Source organism: Branchiostoma floridae, chromosome 8, assembly GCF_000003815.2.
Source record: "Branchiostoma floridae strain S238N-H82 chromosome 8, Bfl_VNyyK, whole genome shotgun sequence".
NCBI classification, from domain to species: Eukaryota; Metazoa; Chordata; class Leptocardii; order Amphioxiformes; family Branchiostomatidae; genus Branchiostoma; species Branchiostoma floridae.
In genome coordinates, this window is record NC_049986.1 from 11,637,162 (window position 1) to 11,654,512 (window position 17,351).

General features: G+C 42.6%; 2 protein-coding genes across 2 annotated transcripts; both read left to right on the top strand.

The window, feature by feature from the left end:
- The first annotated feature begins 773 nt into the window (after positions 1–773).
- On the top strand, positions 774–13,671 carry LOC118421470 (galactosylceramide sulfotransferase-like). The gene is made up of 7 exons (XM_035828783.1): positions 774–1,071; positions 2,801–3,075; positions 3,371–3,527; positions 5,570–5,777; positions 11,971–12,116; positions 12,415–12,559; positions 12,854–13,671. The coding sequence occupies exons 1-7, from the start codon at positions 782–784 to the stop codon at positions 13,286–13,288; spliced, it is 1,656 nt and encodes a 551-aa protein (XP_035684676.1). The 5' UTR covers positions 774–781; the 3' UTR covers positions 13,289–13,671.
- Positions 13,672–13,835: 164 nt separating this feature from the next.
- LOC118421750 (galactosylceramide sulfotransferase-like) lies at positions 13,836–17,117 on the top strand. Its single transcript, XM_035829250.1, has 5 exons — positions 13,836–14,361; positions 14,806–15,017; positions 16,090–16,246; positions 16,405–16,609; positions 16,968–17,117. The coding sequence occupies exons 1-5, from the start codon at positions 14,135–14,137 to the stop codon at positions 17,115–17,117; spliced, it is 951 nt and encodes a 316-aa protein (XP_035685143.1). The 5' UTR covers positions 13,836–14,134.
- Positions 17,118–17,351: the final 234 nt, after the last annotated feature.

Below are 17,351 nucleotides of genomic sequence, written 5' to 3' on the forward strand. Positions count from 1 at the left end.
TCCATAAAATGAATACGAAATCCAAAATCCCTTTATTACATTAATTAATTCCGCAAAATTCTTGGAAACTATAGGCCTACGCACATATGAAGTGTTTAGATCTGGTATATGTCTCCAGATACATCCGGCAGGCAACAACTTCACAGCTTCTGGCAAAGGAACCAGAATTTGATTTCCAGTTAGGCCACGGCATGTAAATTTTATGGATGACATCAGCGCGCTCATTAATTTTTGCCTGATTTCAGAAAAAAAACAAGATTTTTTTTCTTCTGCAGGATGCTCAACATATGACGATAAAGTACCAAAATTAGCAAATATATTGTGTTGTAGCCTAATAATTGTACTTGTAGAAGTCACACTAGGGAGGTAGCCATAACTATAGTTGTAGAAATGAAACTTATTGGATAGTTGTAAAAGTGACACCATGCAATATGGAAGCTAAGAGTGTGGTGACCAACTTTGTTGGTGATGCTAGTCTACCACACTTGTGTCACTTTTACCACACCAGTACATGTCTTAAATGCAGAAATGAATACCTTGTTGGCTCTGATGCGATGTTTTGTCCCTTTAGTTCTTTTTACAACAGTCATCACAACTTCATGGTGCCTATTTTTGAAAATGTAGCCATCTTGTTTTTTTTCACCCATCTTGGTTTTTTTTTGCCCTATCGCACTATTTTTGCTGTCTGCTGAGGATGTCATCCATAAAATTTACATGCTGTGGCCTTAAGCAGATTACCATTGTAATACGAGCTGGCACTGTGGCATGTATGAGCCCAGACATGCACCAGTTGTCACCTGGCCGGGGCAGGTGTAGCACAACAAGCAATACATGTCCTCTATGTTTACACCACAGTTCCAGTTTGGCAATGTCCGCGCTTCGTAGGAATATCTCCGCTCCCGTGAGTAAGCGAGGAGAGACGAACTCCAAGCAGCAACACTCACTCTACAGCAAGGCCTCTGCGGCAGTGCTGGGAGTCATGCTCGGTGCCGTGATGACTTACATCTCTCTCTACGTAGATATGGGCGGCTTTCAAATCACCACGGGAAGACGGGCGTATGCGCTCCCCAGGTAAGTGTTTTGATACCGATTTTCGTAAGGCACACGGGCAGCTTAACTAGGTCCCTATTCCCAAACAGGGCACCCGGTCAGTAAGTTTCGGAAACGAAAAATATGATAAGAAAGGTAACAAAACACACAGAACGTGAAAAAAATAGTCAGTGCATAATTTGTGTATATCCCTCGGTAAACACTTTTATTTTTCGTTTCTGCAAACATCCCGGTCGGGCCCCGTTTCGGAAATGGGACCTAAGCCTTAGCGATGCTGTAAAGGCCCCAGATAACAGTATGCGCCTTTTTCCGACAGCATAGGAAATACAATATTATAGTATTAAATGTGTAGCGTGTGGTCCGGGAAAGAACTGGTGAGTCGGGAAGTAATGTCGCGTACTAGTTTCGGGTTAATCTCTCCAAGAAGTTCCACGGTGGCGTAATATAGTATCAAACCCTCCGGTGCCCGTTTGACTCCCTTTGGCCGGCTATACTCCTTGGCCAGCTTTGATACTATCTTGATGGCACCGTAGGATCTCCTTGGAGATTAGTTTCGGGTATTATATGAAAATTGCCTTACTTTTAGTAATCGTCAACAGGTCGGTCTCGGGCAGTATTTGTCAATTCAGAAGGGTGAATTTTTCATATATCTCAGGAATAAATACATATGTGGCACTATAAGTTATAGCTTAGGCCTTAGTCTGATTCATATTTGGAAAGAGTGGTATCTCGTTTCCACTTCTGCAAAACTATTCAACCAAACAAAACCTGAGATAATTGACAAATTTGTAACACACACACAATTCCCTCGATTATGGGCTTAATTTAAGACTGGAGAAAATGCATTTGAGACTTTTCAACATATTGCCTTCGACGAGACTTTTCAACATATATTGCCTTCGAGTCTTTTGTGGTAGCAAAGCCGAGATCTGTTATATGGTCAGGCTGCATGACCTGCATGTTGACACTGGCACTCCTCAATTGCTAGTATGTATGTGAATGAGACATGTTAAAAAGACCTACTGTTTGACCATTCCAGTTGATTGCATACCTTAGCAAACCTAAGTTTTCAACGATATGGATGAAAGACATAAAACACTCTTTGTTTTCTCAACAAACTTCGGTTTTCGTCCAACAGAGTGGACGCTTTGCTCTTTTGAGTAAGTCTTTTTCATGGAATGTTGGCAGTTACCATATGAGCGTCACAACACGGGAGTGTTATTTTCCGATAGATATTAATTTTAGGAAGTAATAAATGCATACTACTTCACATTATACGATCAAGTACCCAGTTGCTTCATGTGCCTCAAAAGCATTCAGTCTTCTACTGAACTTCCCAGGTACCCTCAAATTGAATTAACCCTATGGCTGAATACAATGCAAAACTACGGTTACAAAACTAATTTCAGGTTCGCTAAGAAATCTCGTCTTGTTCTTCTATTCTTTGCTATCTTATGAGCAATTTGCCCTCTCGGCGTGGTTAGCGAACCTCATTTATTCAGAAAATATGCACGATAAACAAAGTGTCTATGCGTATAGGGAATGCATGGGAAGGGTCTGCATGGGTTTAGTGAGTGTCATATTGTTTTACAAAAACACACATCACGCAATTCATCCCAAGATGAATTCCACAAAATTCGGCTGATTATGTATTCATTGACACATTATCTTTTGGAAAACAAGACTCCCTTCTGGAGTGGAATGCCCCTTTAAGCAAACCGACTTGAAACGAAAGATGATTAATTTTCAGGGTATCTCCAATGTACGATCGTGCCACTGGTGCCACCAGGACAGCTAATTCCTCAGGCGAACGCGTGGAAAGCAATCCGAGCACGGCGGCAACGCTTCCCACCCCGCTTCCAGACGTGCCACACCCAGTGAGGTCCTGTAGTGCAGAGAGAATACACTTTGCCTTCGTCAAAGTACACAAAGCCGGCTCAACAACTCCGTACACCGTGTTCCAGCGGTTCGGACTCAAACGCCATCTCCAATTCGTGTTGCCTAGCAACGAGAGAGTAGATGTGGGTGAGTTAAAACCTTTGTTTAGATTTTTATGTTCTGTGTGTTTAGCAAAAGAGAAAAAATCAAATGGGGGCTTTTAGAAATATTTCTGTCTAGGTCCTAGTTTTTTCTGGGCTTATACTTAATAGTTTGACACGCAAAGCGAAAGTCACTTTCTAAAGGGGGCTTTCAGACGTATGTGTTCAAACCTTGGAGCAAAAGTCATCTTTGTCAGAGTTTCAGGACAAAGGCTTAGGTTTGGCACGCATAGGCATAATTCACATTTCATGACCACTCAACCAAGACCCCTAACCTCCAGGTTGGCCGTACCTGATGAAGAAAGAGGACTACCTCCAGCCAATCCCCGGCCGTCCATTTGACCTGCTGGTGGACCACACGGTGTACAACAGGGAGATCTTCAGGAACCTGCTGCCCAACAACACTGTGTACCTGGCTATAGTCAGGGAGCCTTACAGGTATCATTGAATGAAGTTCACGATTCAAGATTGTACAAAATATATAACGTTACATCATAAGAAATCTATGTATGGAGGCGGATACACGACTTGATGCGTCTTTACTTCGCCCGAGGGTGCTCACAAAGTCACAAGGAATATTAGCACCTGGGGAAGTATAACATCCTTACCAGTCATGTGTCACTCTTACCAGTCTTAATTATTTTCAAGTGTTCTCATTTGCCTTTATCACGTCTTGGAGTCTACCACCCTTCTTCTGGAAAAACGTCAGCGGAGGCTCCCTACGAACATTTCGTAGGTTTCATCATGCATAACACGGTCCATTCTTACAAGCCCCGCCAAAATCAACAAATAAGACCCCAAACGATAACCATCAGTTTTAGCTACTACCTTTGACTGAAAGGTTCTAATTCAAATTTTGAATAGAAGGAATGATAAAAGGTTAGTACATGATGTTATCGTTTGTGGATTCAACCACACCTTCGTGGGGAAATGGTGAAAGGTAAAAGAGAATACGTCATGTGGTGATTAACCCTCAGACCCTGGGATTAAGAGTTCTATGCCTGACCAACTCAACCAACCCTGACCAACTAAGAGAGCTACCAGCTAACCTTCGCCTAAGCGAAAAATATGCCAGAATAGGACTAGGCTCACATATGCACAGACTTTTGCACACAGGCCCAATTGTGAAATCAAAGAGATATCTTAACAAATCTCACATGAATCAATAAGGCTAAGTCAAACAGTCAGTGGGACAAAAACTCCGTGAAGTAATTATAGTGTTTGCGGTTAGGCTTAACTGTTTGATCAAGAATGTTGGTTTGATACCATATTTGACTAAAAACATACCAAATTTCAGACAAATCTACTTCCACTAAGCGAAAGGATCTTTATTGATAGGCGCGAAGACGATGACCCAGACAAAAAGAAGTTGTTCAAAATATGAAAGTCTTATCTTAGCAATTGTAAAACATAAAAGAGAACGAGTAACGTAGTTACTGACCTTCCGAACGGGGATTAGAGTACTATGCTTGACCGACTCAAGTTATTTTGTTAATAGAAAGAATTTACAGTTGACCCTAGCCTAAGCCACAAATATGCCGAATGCGGCACCAATATGCACAGCCTTTTGCAATGCATAGTAGCAGGCCCAACACGATAGATATGGAGTACTCATTTACCTGCAAATTATGCGACTAGGTCATTAGAAGATATCAAGTTGCGCAAACGTCAGTGCTGTATTTTCTGAAGAAAAAAAATAATGTTAGGGGCAATAGAACCTGATGACGTCATCATATGGCCCAAAAAATCAGATTTAGAATTCTTTCATGCCCATCTATCAATATTCGGTACGGCTCCATTATTTCTTAGTTCAGGAATGAGAAAACAAAGGAAGGTCAAACTGCCAATTTAGCCAACCGAAATACCTTAAAAGCTCAGCAATCACTTGTCGTGTAGCGCTTAAGCTACATCTACCCACCTTTACAAATAACTTATGATAGTAAGAATTCCATTATTTTAACGTTGAATAATGATTATGAAGGAAATCTGGGTCCAAATCTTATTTAGATTCAATCACTTATGCCTAATGTTAGCGTACACATACCCACATTTACAAAATTACGTAGGAATTCTATTCCATTCACACATTGTATGAAACACTTCTGAGAACATAATCTGCTTCCACAAACTCAAATAAGCTGGATGAAATACAGTATTGTTCATTTAGACCCAGCTGTGGTGCCTAGTAGGGCAACTAGTTTCCATGCTGTGTCGGTGGCAGTGACGGGTATATTTTTACAGGGAGGGGTTGCTAGCCCTTCCCTTCAATGTGCTCGTGGCATATCCCTAAAGCCACCCCCCCCCCGCTCTCCATTTACGTCCTTCCGAAAAACGGGTACAGCCCCAACCAAGATGTTCTGACCCAGGATTGGACCTGGGTTTCTCAAATACTAGCACATAGGAACCAGGATCTCAACTGTGAGCGCTACAGGGACATCCTCTACACCATGGAAATTGATGAAATCTTTTTTTTTTTGCAGCCACCTTAAATCAGTGGTAAACTGGTATGGAGTGGCGCGAAAATATGGACTAAAGAAAGATGACCCAGTCGAAGCCCTACTAAAACATCCTGAAGAGCTTGACCGGCAGTGGCTTGTACCCAGTAAGAACAAACAGCCATTTTCCTGGACGCGGAACTTCATGTCCTACGATCTGGGCCTGCCGATCGGTCTGACCGATGACGAGATGGTACGACAAGTACTTATTTTGTTAGGGATAATTTCAAACTTACTCAAACTAGTGGGGCAGATAACTGAAAAAATCTTTCACTTTGTGATACAAGCACCAAACTTGGTACAGATACTCATTAGACTTTACTGTTTTGAAAAAGTACGCGGGCCATTTGATTTGACTTTTGGCGCCCCCTAGCGGCGCGTTTTGGTAATGCAGCAGACCTTCCGGGCTTTGTATCTCCTGTTCTAAACATGCTACAGTCATGATTTTTATGTGGTAGAAAGCTGGTAGGGTAAGGAACAAGTGACGTAAGTTTGGTTTCCTTAGCGGCTTGCGTTGGAACTACAGAGGCATTTTTTTGCCGCTGCCGAATTGCCCTAGGGGCGCTTTTTGGTACTGCAGCAGACCTTCCGGACTTTGTATCTCCTGTTCTAGACATGCTACAGTCATGATTTTTATGTGGTAGAAAGCTGTTGTAGTAAGGATGAAGTGACGTAAGTTTGGTTTCCCTAGCAGCTTGCGTTGGAACTGCAGGGGCGTTTTTTTTGCCGCTGCCGAATTTGAAGCGGAACAACTCCGAATGTTTAAAATGTCTAAAAGTATGGGACAGCTAAATGTTCAACTACAATTGTGATACAAGCACCAAACTTAGTACAGATACTCATTAGACTTTACTGTTTTGAAAAAGTACGCGGGCCACTTTATTTGACTTTTGGCGCCCCCTAGCGGCGCCTTTTGGTACTGCAGCAGACCTTCCGGGCTTTGTATCTCCTGTTCTAAACATGCTACAGTCATGATTTTTCTGTGGTAGAAAGCTGGTAGGGTAAGGAAGAAGTGACGTAAGTTTGGTTTCCCTAGCTGCTTGCGTTGGAACTACAGCAGCGTTTTTTTTTTGCCGCTGCCGAATTGCCCTAGGGGCGCTTTTTGGTACTGCAGTAGACTTTTCGGGCTTTGTATCTCCTGTTTGAAACAAGCTACAGTCATGATTTTTATGTGGTATAAAGCTGTTAGCGTAAGGACGAAGTGATGTAAGTTTGGTTTCCCTAGCAGCTTGCGTTGGAACTGCAGCGGCGTTTTTTGCCGCTGCCAAATTGCTCCTAAGGGCGCTTTTTACCTGCATGTATGCAGGTATGGTTTTCACGGGCGTGGGAAAATTTGAAAGCTGGGGATTTAGGGCGCTGTATCTCGAGAAAGGATGGTGCGAGCACGACGATTTTTGGTACGTGGGTTGGGGGTGGTGGCCTGACACTCAGGTTTGATTTTGGGCCTCCTGGCGCTTGAACTTGACATTGCAGGTGGCATTTTTTGTGTTTTGGGGGCACTTTTGGCGCTGTGTGTCCGGAACGATACGCACCATTGCGACGATTTTTGGTGCATGGGTGGGAAGTTGTTGCCTGTTGCCTAGGATTGACTTTGGGCCTTGTCGCGTTTGAACTTGACGCGGCAGGTCGAATTTTGTGTCCGGGAGGGGTATTTCCGGAGTTATATCTTCTGAACGGTTGGTGCGGGCGCGATGATATTTGGCACGTGTCGGCGGTGGCTGAATAATTCTCAATTTTGATTTTGGCGCCCTTGGTGCTTGAACTTGACATTTTAGGTTACCTTTTGTGCGGGCACGGGGCGTGCGCTGTATCTCCGGAACGCAAGGTGCCATTGTGTTGCTATTTGGTACGTGAGTTGTTGGTGGTGTCCTGGTGGTGAGGTTTGATTTTGGGCCTCCTAGTGCTTGAACTTGATACTGTATAGGTTGACCCTGTTTTGGTGTGGTTGGGGCATCCTCCCAATATCTGCTTGGTTCTGAAAACAGATTACGGTTGGGTGTAGAACCATCATCTGGCCTGGGGCAACCTTCAATGTATCAGGTTACTTTGTATCCCCTGTCTTACGGTGTGCCAGATGACGGGAGTGTACCAGATGATATATCTGTTGGTCAGGTATAATTGGAGTTTGCTTATTACTCTTTGTGGTGTTTCTACAGCTGTATAGTACTGAGTTTAAAGTTCTGGTACAAGTTCATTTACCCTGTTGGCAATCATGGTTGAACTTGAACTTAAACAGAAGAAGATGCAATTTTCTAATGTGGAGGAGAACTGTATAGAGCGTGGGCATAAGAGAAAGGTATGTGTATGATTTGTCCTGTGTTTCTTTTTGTTTCTTTGGTAATGCCATTTCCAATTCCATACTGTATACAGGTAATTTGTAGTTTTGGGCTAGTCATATTCGCTTGGTTTTTGGGCCTGTTTAATCTATAGTACAGGCAGGGTTAAGTGGTGGAGGCTTAGCTTGGTTCTGTTTTAAATTCAGTATCGTTTGTTGCATTTTGTCGCGGCAAATATATGATGAAATTCCCCTTCTAAGCAACTGCTCATTGGTTTGGGGGGATGTTTGCTGGGTGTTGCTCTGACTACAACAGCTTCTGAAGTTTTCAAAGCTTCCATTGCCAGCAGCTTGCCATCTATAAATGGGATTGACAAGGACATTTTTCATAGTAAACTAGAGTTCGGGGACCTCATACCTCCATGAAATATTTATTGCTTTTTTGTGGATGGTATGTATGTTTATAGTCGGTTGTATTTGAGAGTTATGGTTATAAATGTTATGGGAAAGTAGTGGTGTATTTATTTAATGACACAGAGGATGTCCATCTGATTAGTAATTATTAAAATGTGACACTTAATTGTGCGTTTAAGAGGTCGACGGCATATGGTAGCGTGGTGTTCCTTAAGCTTGATGTTTGGCATTTAAACTGTCTAAGGTTGTCAGCATTATTGAGGTTCGACTATGTGCCTCAGAGCGGTGTGGTGGGAGGAAGTTGGGAAACTCAGAAAGAAGAAGGGATGTGGCCAACTTTAGTCAGATGCTGATTTGATTTTCCAACAATATGTCATAACATCAGCTGTTCACACGGTACAAAAACGAGATGCACACTTTCCTCTGACAGCCCTACACCAACTGTAAGATGAATACTTGGCGCCAACCGCGTCTGCTAAAAAACAAGTATCATTGGCTAGAAAGAGACAACTAACAACTGTCCCTTATCGTAACAAAATCAGAACATCTGTATCGCCCATAAAACTTCTGAAACCCAACCCAGATGAGAGGACCTAATGGCATTTTAATCACCATGTCACTCAAATCAGCAGTACAGTATGTGAGACATCCATACCTGTTATGCATTACCGTTAAATGTACCTCAACTTCTTACAATTATACTTATGCTTCACATCTCCATGATATCCTAAGCAGATATAAATAAAACTAATTATCATCTTCAAAAAACTTCGGGGTTCCCCAAACATTACAAATGTTTCCCTCATACAAATCACCTCACCATCTGCTTGGAGCTGAGCCCATTAACAAACACTTAAAGCACGATGCCTGTTCCAATATATCGCAGATATAGGGGTGATTTCTGATATTATTACATCGATTATAACGACAGATACGGCGCCCAAAATCTCATCGATTCGAGATTTCATCACACCCCACCAACACAACAAGTATGAAACCAATCCATACAGCCGTTCTTGAGTAATCATCTACACAGACAGAGACACATAACAGAAAATATAACCTCCATTCCATGACATTTCATGGAGGTAACTAATGGGGGTTCCCCATACAGCTGTCATGAAATCACCTCACTATCTGCTTGCAGCTAAGCCCATTAACAAACACACTAAGCAGGATGCCTGTACCAATATATCTCAAATATAGGGGTGATTTCTGATATTATTACATCAATTATAACGACAGATACGGCTCCCAAAATCTCATCGATTCAAGCTTTTATCACACCCCACCAACACAACAAGTATGAAACCAATCCATCCAGCCGTTCTTGAGTAATCGTCTACACAGACAGAGACACATAACAGAAAATATAACCTCTATTCCATGACATTTCATGGAGGTAATTATGCTGTTAAATTTGGCTTAGGTACTACAGGAGATTTAGATTTGGGTTGGATGGATTGAATGAAAATATCATACCACCCTGGGGACTAACTGTTGCTGCTGCATCATGGGGGCCAGCACTATTCATATTGTCTAATGTCTATGGAACTACTATAAAAGTATCATTGGTCAAATTATGCAAGTAACCTTCCGATGTCAAGTGAATAACACCCCAGAAATAAATCTTTAATGAATATCATTGGAAGAACACAAACCAAGGAGATTTAGCAGCTGCATTAGGTCAGTACATTGAAATAGGAAGATATTAGTACTGAATATATCATGTGACAGAGTAACTACATGTACATGGGCCATCTGAGACAAAAAAAAGGTTGCGTCTCAACAACTTCAAGGTACTGTGGTTGGTTACATACTTAAGAAATCCAAAATAAGTAATGTTCATCCATGTCCAAACTTACAAATTCAGAAAATGGAATTTCAGACTTTTGCATGGTGCACAACCAACAGGGTAAAAAGCTCATTTTTCCAACCACGTACCACAGACAAAAAGGCAAAAATACACAATAGGTCTACAGAAACCCAATACATTTCATGCAGGCCTGAGGTCTACGAACTCTTGTTGGTATTGCAGAAGACCTTCCGGGCTTTGTATCTCCTGTTCGAAACATGCTACAGTCATGACTTTTATGTGGTGGAAAGCTGTTGGTGCAAGGAAGAAGTGACGTAAGTGGTCTCCCTAGGAACTTGCGTTGGAACTACAGGGGCGTTTTTGCCGCTGCCGAATTCGAAGCGGAACAACTTCGGACGTTTAAAATGTCTAAAAGTGGGTTTTTGACTATGGGAAAGCTAAATGGTCACCTCTCAACCTTCTAAGGAGCTTTTTTTAAATACTTTTGTGAGCAACAGATGGTGAGAATTATAGACAAACTAGGACATATTGTGACGAAATATTTTATCATGACTGTAGCATGTTTAAAACAGGAGATACAAAGCCCGGAAGGTCTGCTGCAGTACCAAAAAGCGCCCCTAGGGGGCGCCAAAAGTCAAATCAAGTGGCCCGCGTACTTTTTCAAAAGAGTAGTATCACATGAGTATTTGTACTAAGTTTGGCGCTTGTATCACAATTAGAGTTGAACATTTAGCTGTCCCATAGTCAAGAACCTACTTTTGGACATTTCAAACGTCCGGAGTTGTTCCGCTTCACATTCGTCAGCGGCAAAAAACCGTTGCTGCAGTTCCAACGCAAGCTGCTAGGGAGACCAAACTTACATCACTTCGTCCTTACTCCAACAGCTTCCTACCACATAAAAATCATGACTGTAGCATGTCTAGAACAGGAGATACAAAGTCCGGAAGGTCTGCTGCAGTACCAAAAAGCGCCCCTAGGGCAATTCGGCAGCGGCAAAAAAACGCCGCTGTAGTTCCAACACAAGCCGCTAGGGAAACCAAACTTACGTCACTTGTTCCTTACCCTACCAGCTTTCTACCACATAAAAATCATGACTGTAGCATGTTTAGAACAGGAGATACAAAGCCCGGAAGGTCTGCTGCAGTACCAAAACGCGCCGCTAGGGGGCGCCGAAAGTCAAATCAAGTGGCCCGCGTACTTTTTCAAAACAGTAAAGTCCAATGAGTATCTGTACCAAGTTTGGTGCTTGTATCACAAAGTGAAAGATTCCTCCAAAATTTGATGTTATCTGCCCCACTAAACATGAAAAATGGAGATATAGTTTTGTGTGTGTTTGTGTTTCCGGATTCTGTAGTCAATTTAACTCAAGAACCTCTTTGCATAATTAACGCGAAAGTGCCATAATTCTTAAATGGTAAATGATACGACTGTCAACATTGTGAACGGTATAAGTTATTTAAAGGTGTACATAACCAAGCATAGATTATGTAAATGTGGAAGGTAAGACACAATCACAATATTTCATGGAGGTATGAGGCCTCCGAACTCTTGTTTTTCAGAAAGGGTCCACGTCTGTGTCTTTGTGTTTGTGTTTTAGAAGCAATAACTTACGAACCCCCGGATGTATTGTGACGATATTTGGTCTGTGGGATATTTGGTCTGTGGGCCTTTCCGGGGATATAAGCTTCTTGAAGACGAAGGTCGAGTTCGACTTTGGCCCCCTGGCAGCTGCCTTTCGTAATGCAGCAGAACTGTCGGTTTCGTATCTTTTGTCCTGTACATTCTATATACATTCTATTGCACAATGGCACAAACCTTATTGTCGAATAGGCGTAACGGGCAGAGATTATACATTCATGTATGATATTTAATCAAACACAGTACATTCAAAAGTACATCGCCCAGTTGGACCGGGACTTCCTGCTGGTGATGGTGCTGGAGTACTTCGACGAGTCGCTAGTCCTGCTGAAGCGCTACATGTGCTGGCAGCTGTCCGACATTCTCTACAAAGTACAGAACAGTCGAAAGTGAGTACAGGAACAAATATGATTGAAAGAGACAGCAATAACTCGATAACAATACAGTAATGAGTTAAAAAATAGTTGAAATGGACATATAACCTACGATGCACATAAAACGCAATATGTGGCTTGAAGTATAGGTGTGGAACTGTATTCGACGATTTGAACAGAACTGCTGTAATTAACAGTTCCATCTGAATCTCGGAAATATCGTGTCCCCCAAATGCGGATCATTGCCAAACTATCATTTCATAATGATTTTCAGTGATTTAAACAAACCCAAGGTCTCTCTTGTCCGCATTAGATACGGTTTTAAGAAGGATGACCTGTCCCCTAAGATGAAGAAGATTCACAGAGACTGGAGCAAGGCTGATTACCTGATCTATGAACACTTCAACAGAACCCTGTGGGAGAAAATCGCAAATGAGGGGAAGGGCTTCTTTGACGAGGTGATGTGTCGATCACTCTTTTTTCTTGGACTCCATTAGCTCCTTTCCTTCATTAAAGATATAATCATATCTATTATGTTTCTTAATATGTTCCCGCTTTGTCATGATAGATCTATCAATACTTGAAATAAGAATAGGACGAAGACAGAACAAAAGCTGTGATGTCACGAACCGTTAAGTCGTAATCTACAGTGTGGTAGATAGCTAGATAGTAACATTCATTTTGACTGTCAAAAGGACTTTTAAGATTTTCCCTCTGACGTTGATGTCACTAAAAGTGTTGTCCTTTTACAGGTGACGCGGTTCAGGCAAATCAACCAAATGACCACTCGATTCTGTGACGTAACGGTCGTCAACAACAAGACCGCAGACAAACGCTTCGGGACTACCCGGTGGAATAACGAATTTGTCATTGACCGCAAGTTTTGTACATTGCTAAATAGTAGACACCTTGTCACCTTGAAGAAGATGCACGTGACAGAGCTGCGAAAGAACGGAGTCAATATGCCATGGCCGAAATGGCTCCCTCCCCCTCCGAAACCTCCACAAAAACAACCAGCCCCAGCCAAACAACCAGCCCCGGTCAAACAACCAGCCCCGGGCAAACAACCAGCCCCGGTCAAACAACCAGCCCCGGTCAAACAACCAGCCCCGGTCAAAGAACAAGTCCCGGCCAAACAATCGGTCAAGACCAAACGTCGAAAATCATCGAGAAAAAGACGTCACTGACTGACGGAAGATGATGAAGGATGTGGACTTCACTATTAATCATTAGTACTGTGGAGTGACCGAATACCCGCTGGCATACCGATATGATACACTTACCTTTCCCTCCAGGAGAGGGCAATATGCATTAGAGCAATTGTTGACACACTTGTTGCATTACTTTCGTCACGTTGTACACATTGGTGTAATATTAGCATTCATTTTCTTTATACTTCTTGGGGTTACATGTTTTAAAGGATGGGTTAGTACTTCTCGCGATACGGTTACCTTTTATGATAACGAATATAAAGAGATCGGTAGAACACAAAATGTCGTACGACAGATATCGTATTGTGTTTAAAGTTCCTTGCTTCAAGCACGTCCCTGCTTCTAGTTAAGTTAATTATATGTTAATATACACCAAACGCGTCATTTTTTGTGTGATTCGTTTAAGGCATTACATCACCGTCAGTCCAACTTATGTTTTAGTGCAGAACATCACTTTTCTGGTGATAATTGACTGTAATTGAATGGAATTCTATAGTATCAAGACTAAGAAGTAAAGAGGACTATAACCCCAAAACAGTGAAATGTAATTTGCTGGAATTAACTATCCGGAACAATAAATTAAAAACAGCAAGTGAGAAATCTAACGACGAATACCACAGAAAAGGTTTATAAAGTAATTTTGTTGACTGACCTGCCTATCAGAATTTCGTTAGTGAACTGATTGCTAATTTACATACAAATGAGCCGCAGCCAACATGCATAGTTCCACATACAAAAACGCAACTGCCTGACGGTCGAGTCTTGCAGTCGGAAGCGTCCCTTTGTCCACAAGTCACATTCCAATTATTACTGTCGCTGACGATGACATCTTTGCCCGACACCATGACCGGTTCAGGAACCACTGCAGTCGCGATACCGAGCAGTAAGAAGCCAGGTACATGTGTACGTCAGGGATTCAACTTTCTCATCTGTACGGTACTTCTTGTTGCCATGACTTACCTGTCTATTTATTCAGACGTCATCAACATAACGCCAAACATCGAACAGGATGTCGCCCGTTCCGACGCTTCTAATGACACTGGTTCCGGGTAAGTTGGTAGGAGGGAGGGGAGGGGTAACTACATATTGCCAATAATATCAGTCTTAATTTCAATCAATAAAAGCGATTGTTGATTGCTTCTGGGATACATTGAAATAGAGGTGTTACGTAATTGCTGGGTGACCAAAAAAGCAAGGTTTATCTGTGTACACAGCTTCATGATTGAAACAAATCTTTCTTTCGCTTCGGAAGATGGCAGATTTTCAGCTCTAGAATTCTACAACGGCCTTGGTTGATTGTTCGATGGAATTGCCATGAATTGAGGAATATTGTCTTGTGAATAGCGTTTTCATGAAGGTAGAATGAATGACGTAATTCAGTTTATTTTATCTTAGATATGCATAGTGCACTTAGACACAAATGTATGATCCTACGTTCCAAAATTGGCTAGATCCGAGATTGACGACGCTGCAATACTTCCGAAATCCGGTAGGTTAGACGACACTGCAATAATTCCGAAATACGCTAGGCTCGACATCGACGGCGTTGAAAGGAAAGCAGAAGGTCGCTGTAAGGAGAAGACGAGGTTTGCCTTCATCAAAGTGCACAAAGCCGGCTCTACAACAGTCCAGTACATCTTCCAGCGATTCGGGCATCGTCGCCATCTTCATTTTGTGTTGCCAAGCCGCCCAAGCGTTAATATTGGTATGTTGTGTCAGCAAGCCCCTCGATTTCTCATAGCCATGGTGCTATACTAGTTTAGTTTACGGGACTCCCCAACTACTCCTTCAATGTTTGTTGATGTGTGTGCGCGCGGGTGGGTGGTGGTGGTTGGGTGGTAGTGTCGGTATTCCATATGAACTATTGCACCCAGGCTACCCACCAATTCCACTGGAAGGAGAGGATGTCGGGCAATTATGGCACCATCCCAGGTCGATTCGGCCACCTGGCGCAGGAGCCCAAAATATACGTTTGAATAAAACAACCCCAAAATTGATAATTTTGAAGTGGTGTATGCCTAACGCGTGAAAAATCAAGTACTGTGCTTAAAAGTACTTCGGCAAACGTATGCCAAATCTCAGATCATTTATTATCAATACCAAGGCACGGGAAAATGGTCAAAAGTCCCAACTCGATATTCAGTCTTAAAAGTTATGTATGCCATAAGTGTGGATGAAGTGCTGTGGGCACATGCCCTACTTTATTCCAAATTTCAGGTCATTTGGTTTTGATACAAGACATAAAAGCAACAGATATACACTTTTGTCTGAAATGGCCAATTCCAAAAATCCCTAAATCAGTCATTTTTATGTGGTGCATACAGAAAAAGAAGTCCCGTGGGCATATGTCTAACTTAGGTACGAATCGTCCTGGGTCAGGTGCCGAATCGTCCTGGGTCAGGTACCGATTCGTCCTGCCAGGTGCCGAATGGTCCTGCCAGGTGCCGAATGGTCCTGCCAGGTGCCGAATGGTCCTGCCAGGTGCCGAATGGTCCTGCCAGGTGCCGAATCGTCCTGCCAGGTACCGAATCGTCCTGCCAGGTGCCGAATCGTCCTGCCAGGTGCCGAATGGTCCTGCCAGGTACCGAATCGTCCTGCCAGGTACCGAATCGTCCTGCCAGGTGCCGAATCGTGTGTGTTGTGCGTAGTCAATGGTAGTTTGGAAGCATTAGTGAAGTCACATTTGTCTTTAAAAGTTATTTTTAACGTTACTGTTCTTGTATTGAAAAGGAAGAGCGGATTTTCTTTATCGCTCAAACAAGACCCCTAACCCTCAGGTTGGCCGTACCTGATGAAGAAAGAGGACTACCTCCAGCCCATTCCCGGCCGTCCCTTTGACATGCTGGTGTTTCACACGGTGTACAACAGGGAGATCTTCAGGAACCTACTGCCCAACAACACTGTGTACCTGGCTATAGTCAGGGAGCCTTACAGGTGGGGGTATAGTTTACCATCAGGCAATCACAACTGAGTTGAAATACTTTTACTCTTCCATGGACCTCTCAATATTTACTTTCATCTTACTATGGTTGTGGGGTATTGTATTGAGATTGTGAATTAAAAATAGATGAATACTTCTTTTTTTTTACCAGTCATTTGCAGTCCGTCATCAACTTCTTTCACCTGAGGCGACTGTATGGTCTGCCGAAAGACGACCCCGTCCAGTTCTTCTTGCAGAGCCCGGCGGAATTGGAAGGTGCCTACTTCCAGTCCCACAATCTCAGCACCTTCTCCAAGACCAAGAATCTCATGGCCTACGATCTCGGCATCCCGACGAAAATGTCGGAAAACGAAGATGTACGTTTGTAGTACTACCCCGGAAAATTTTAAAAACAGAAGACTCAAAACTCCTTTCTTAGAATCATTTGTATGTTCCGAGTAACCGTTCGCCATCTTGGATCTAGCTCCACATGGCGTAGGCGGAAAACCCATAGATAATCAAATAATACCTGATAGTACCAAGTAGTCTCTTTGCAGATGTCACTTCTTGTCAATATAGCTATTATAACGGCGCCGCTTTCGGTGTAACACACTAGCTCGATACGTCACAGGTGTTTGTGAAGAGAGAGACGGAGAAAAAACATGTTCTTCTCCTTGTGAAGTTGGCAGCCATGATAAAACGATTGCTTTACTGATTTGTGTCGTATTCTAACAGTACGTCCATGACTACGTCGCCCAGTTGGACCGGGACTTCCTGCTGGTAATGGTGCTGGAGCACTTCGACGAGTCGCTAGTCATGCTGAAGCGCTATATGTGCTGGCAGCTGACCGACATTCTTTACAAAGTACAGAACGGTCGAAAGTGAGTGTAAGAACAAATACAGGTTTAAGAATCTGTATCTGTACAGATTGGCGATTCTTAAATCAATAATGGCCAAAATAGGAACAAGCAATTCGAAAAAGAAAATTAGAGTTCAGGGACCTCTTACCTCCATGAAATATTTATAGCTTTATCATCACCATGATCATAATTGACAAACGTACACATGTCACAAGTATAAAATTCCCATCAATAATAATTGTTTTTGCATTTTTCTGCA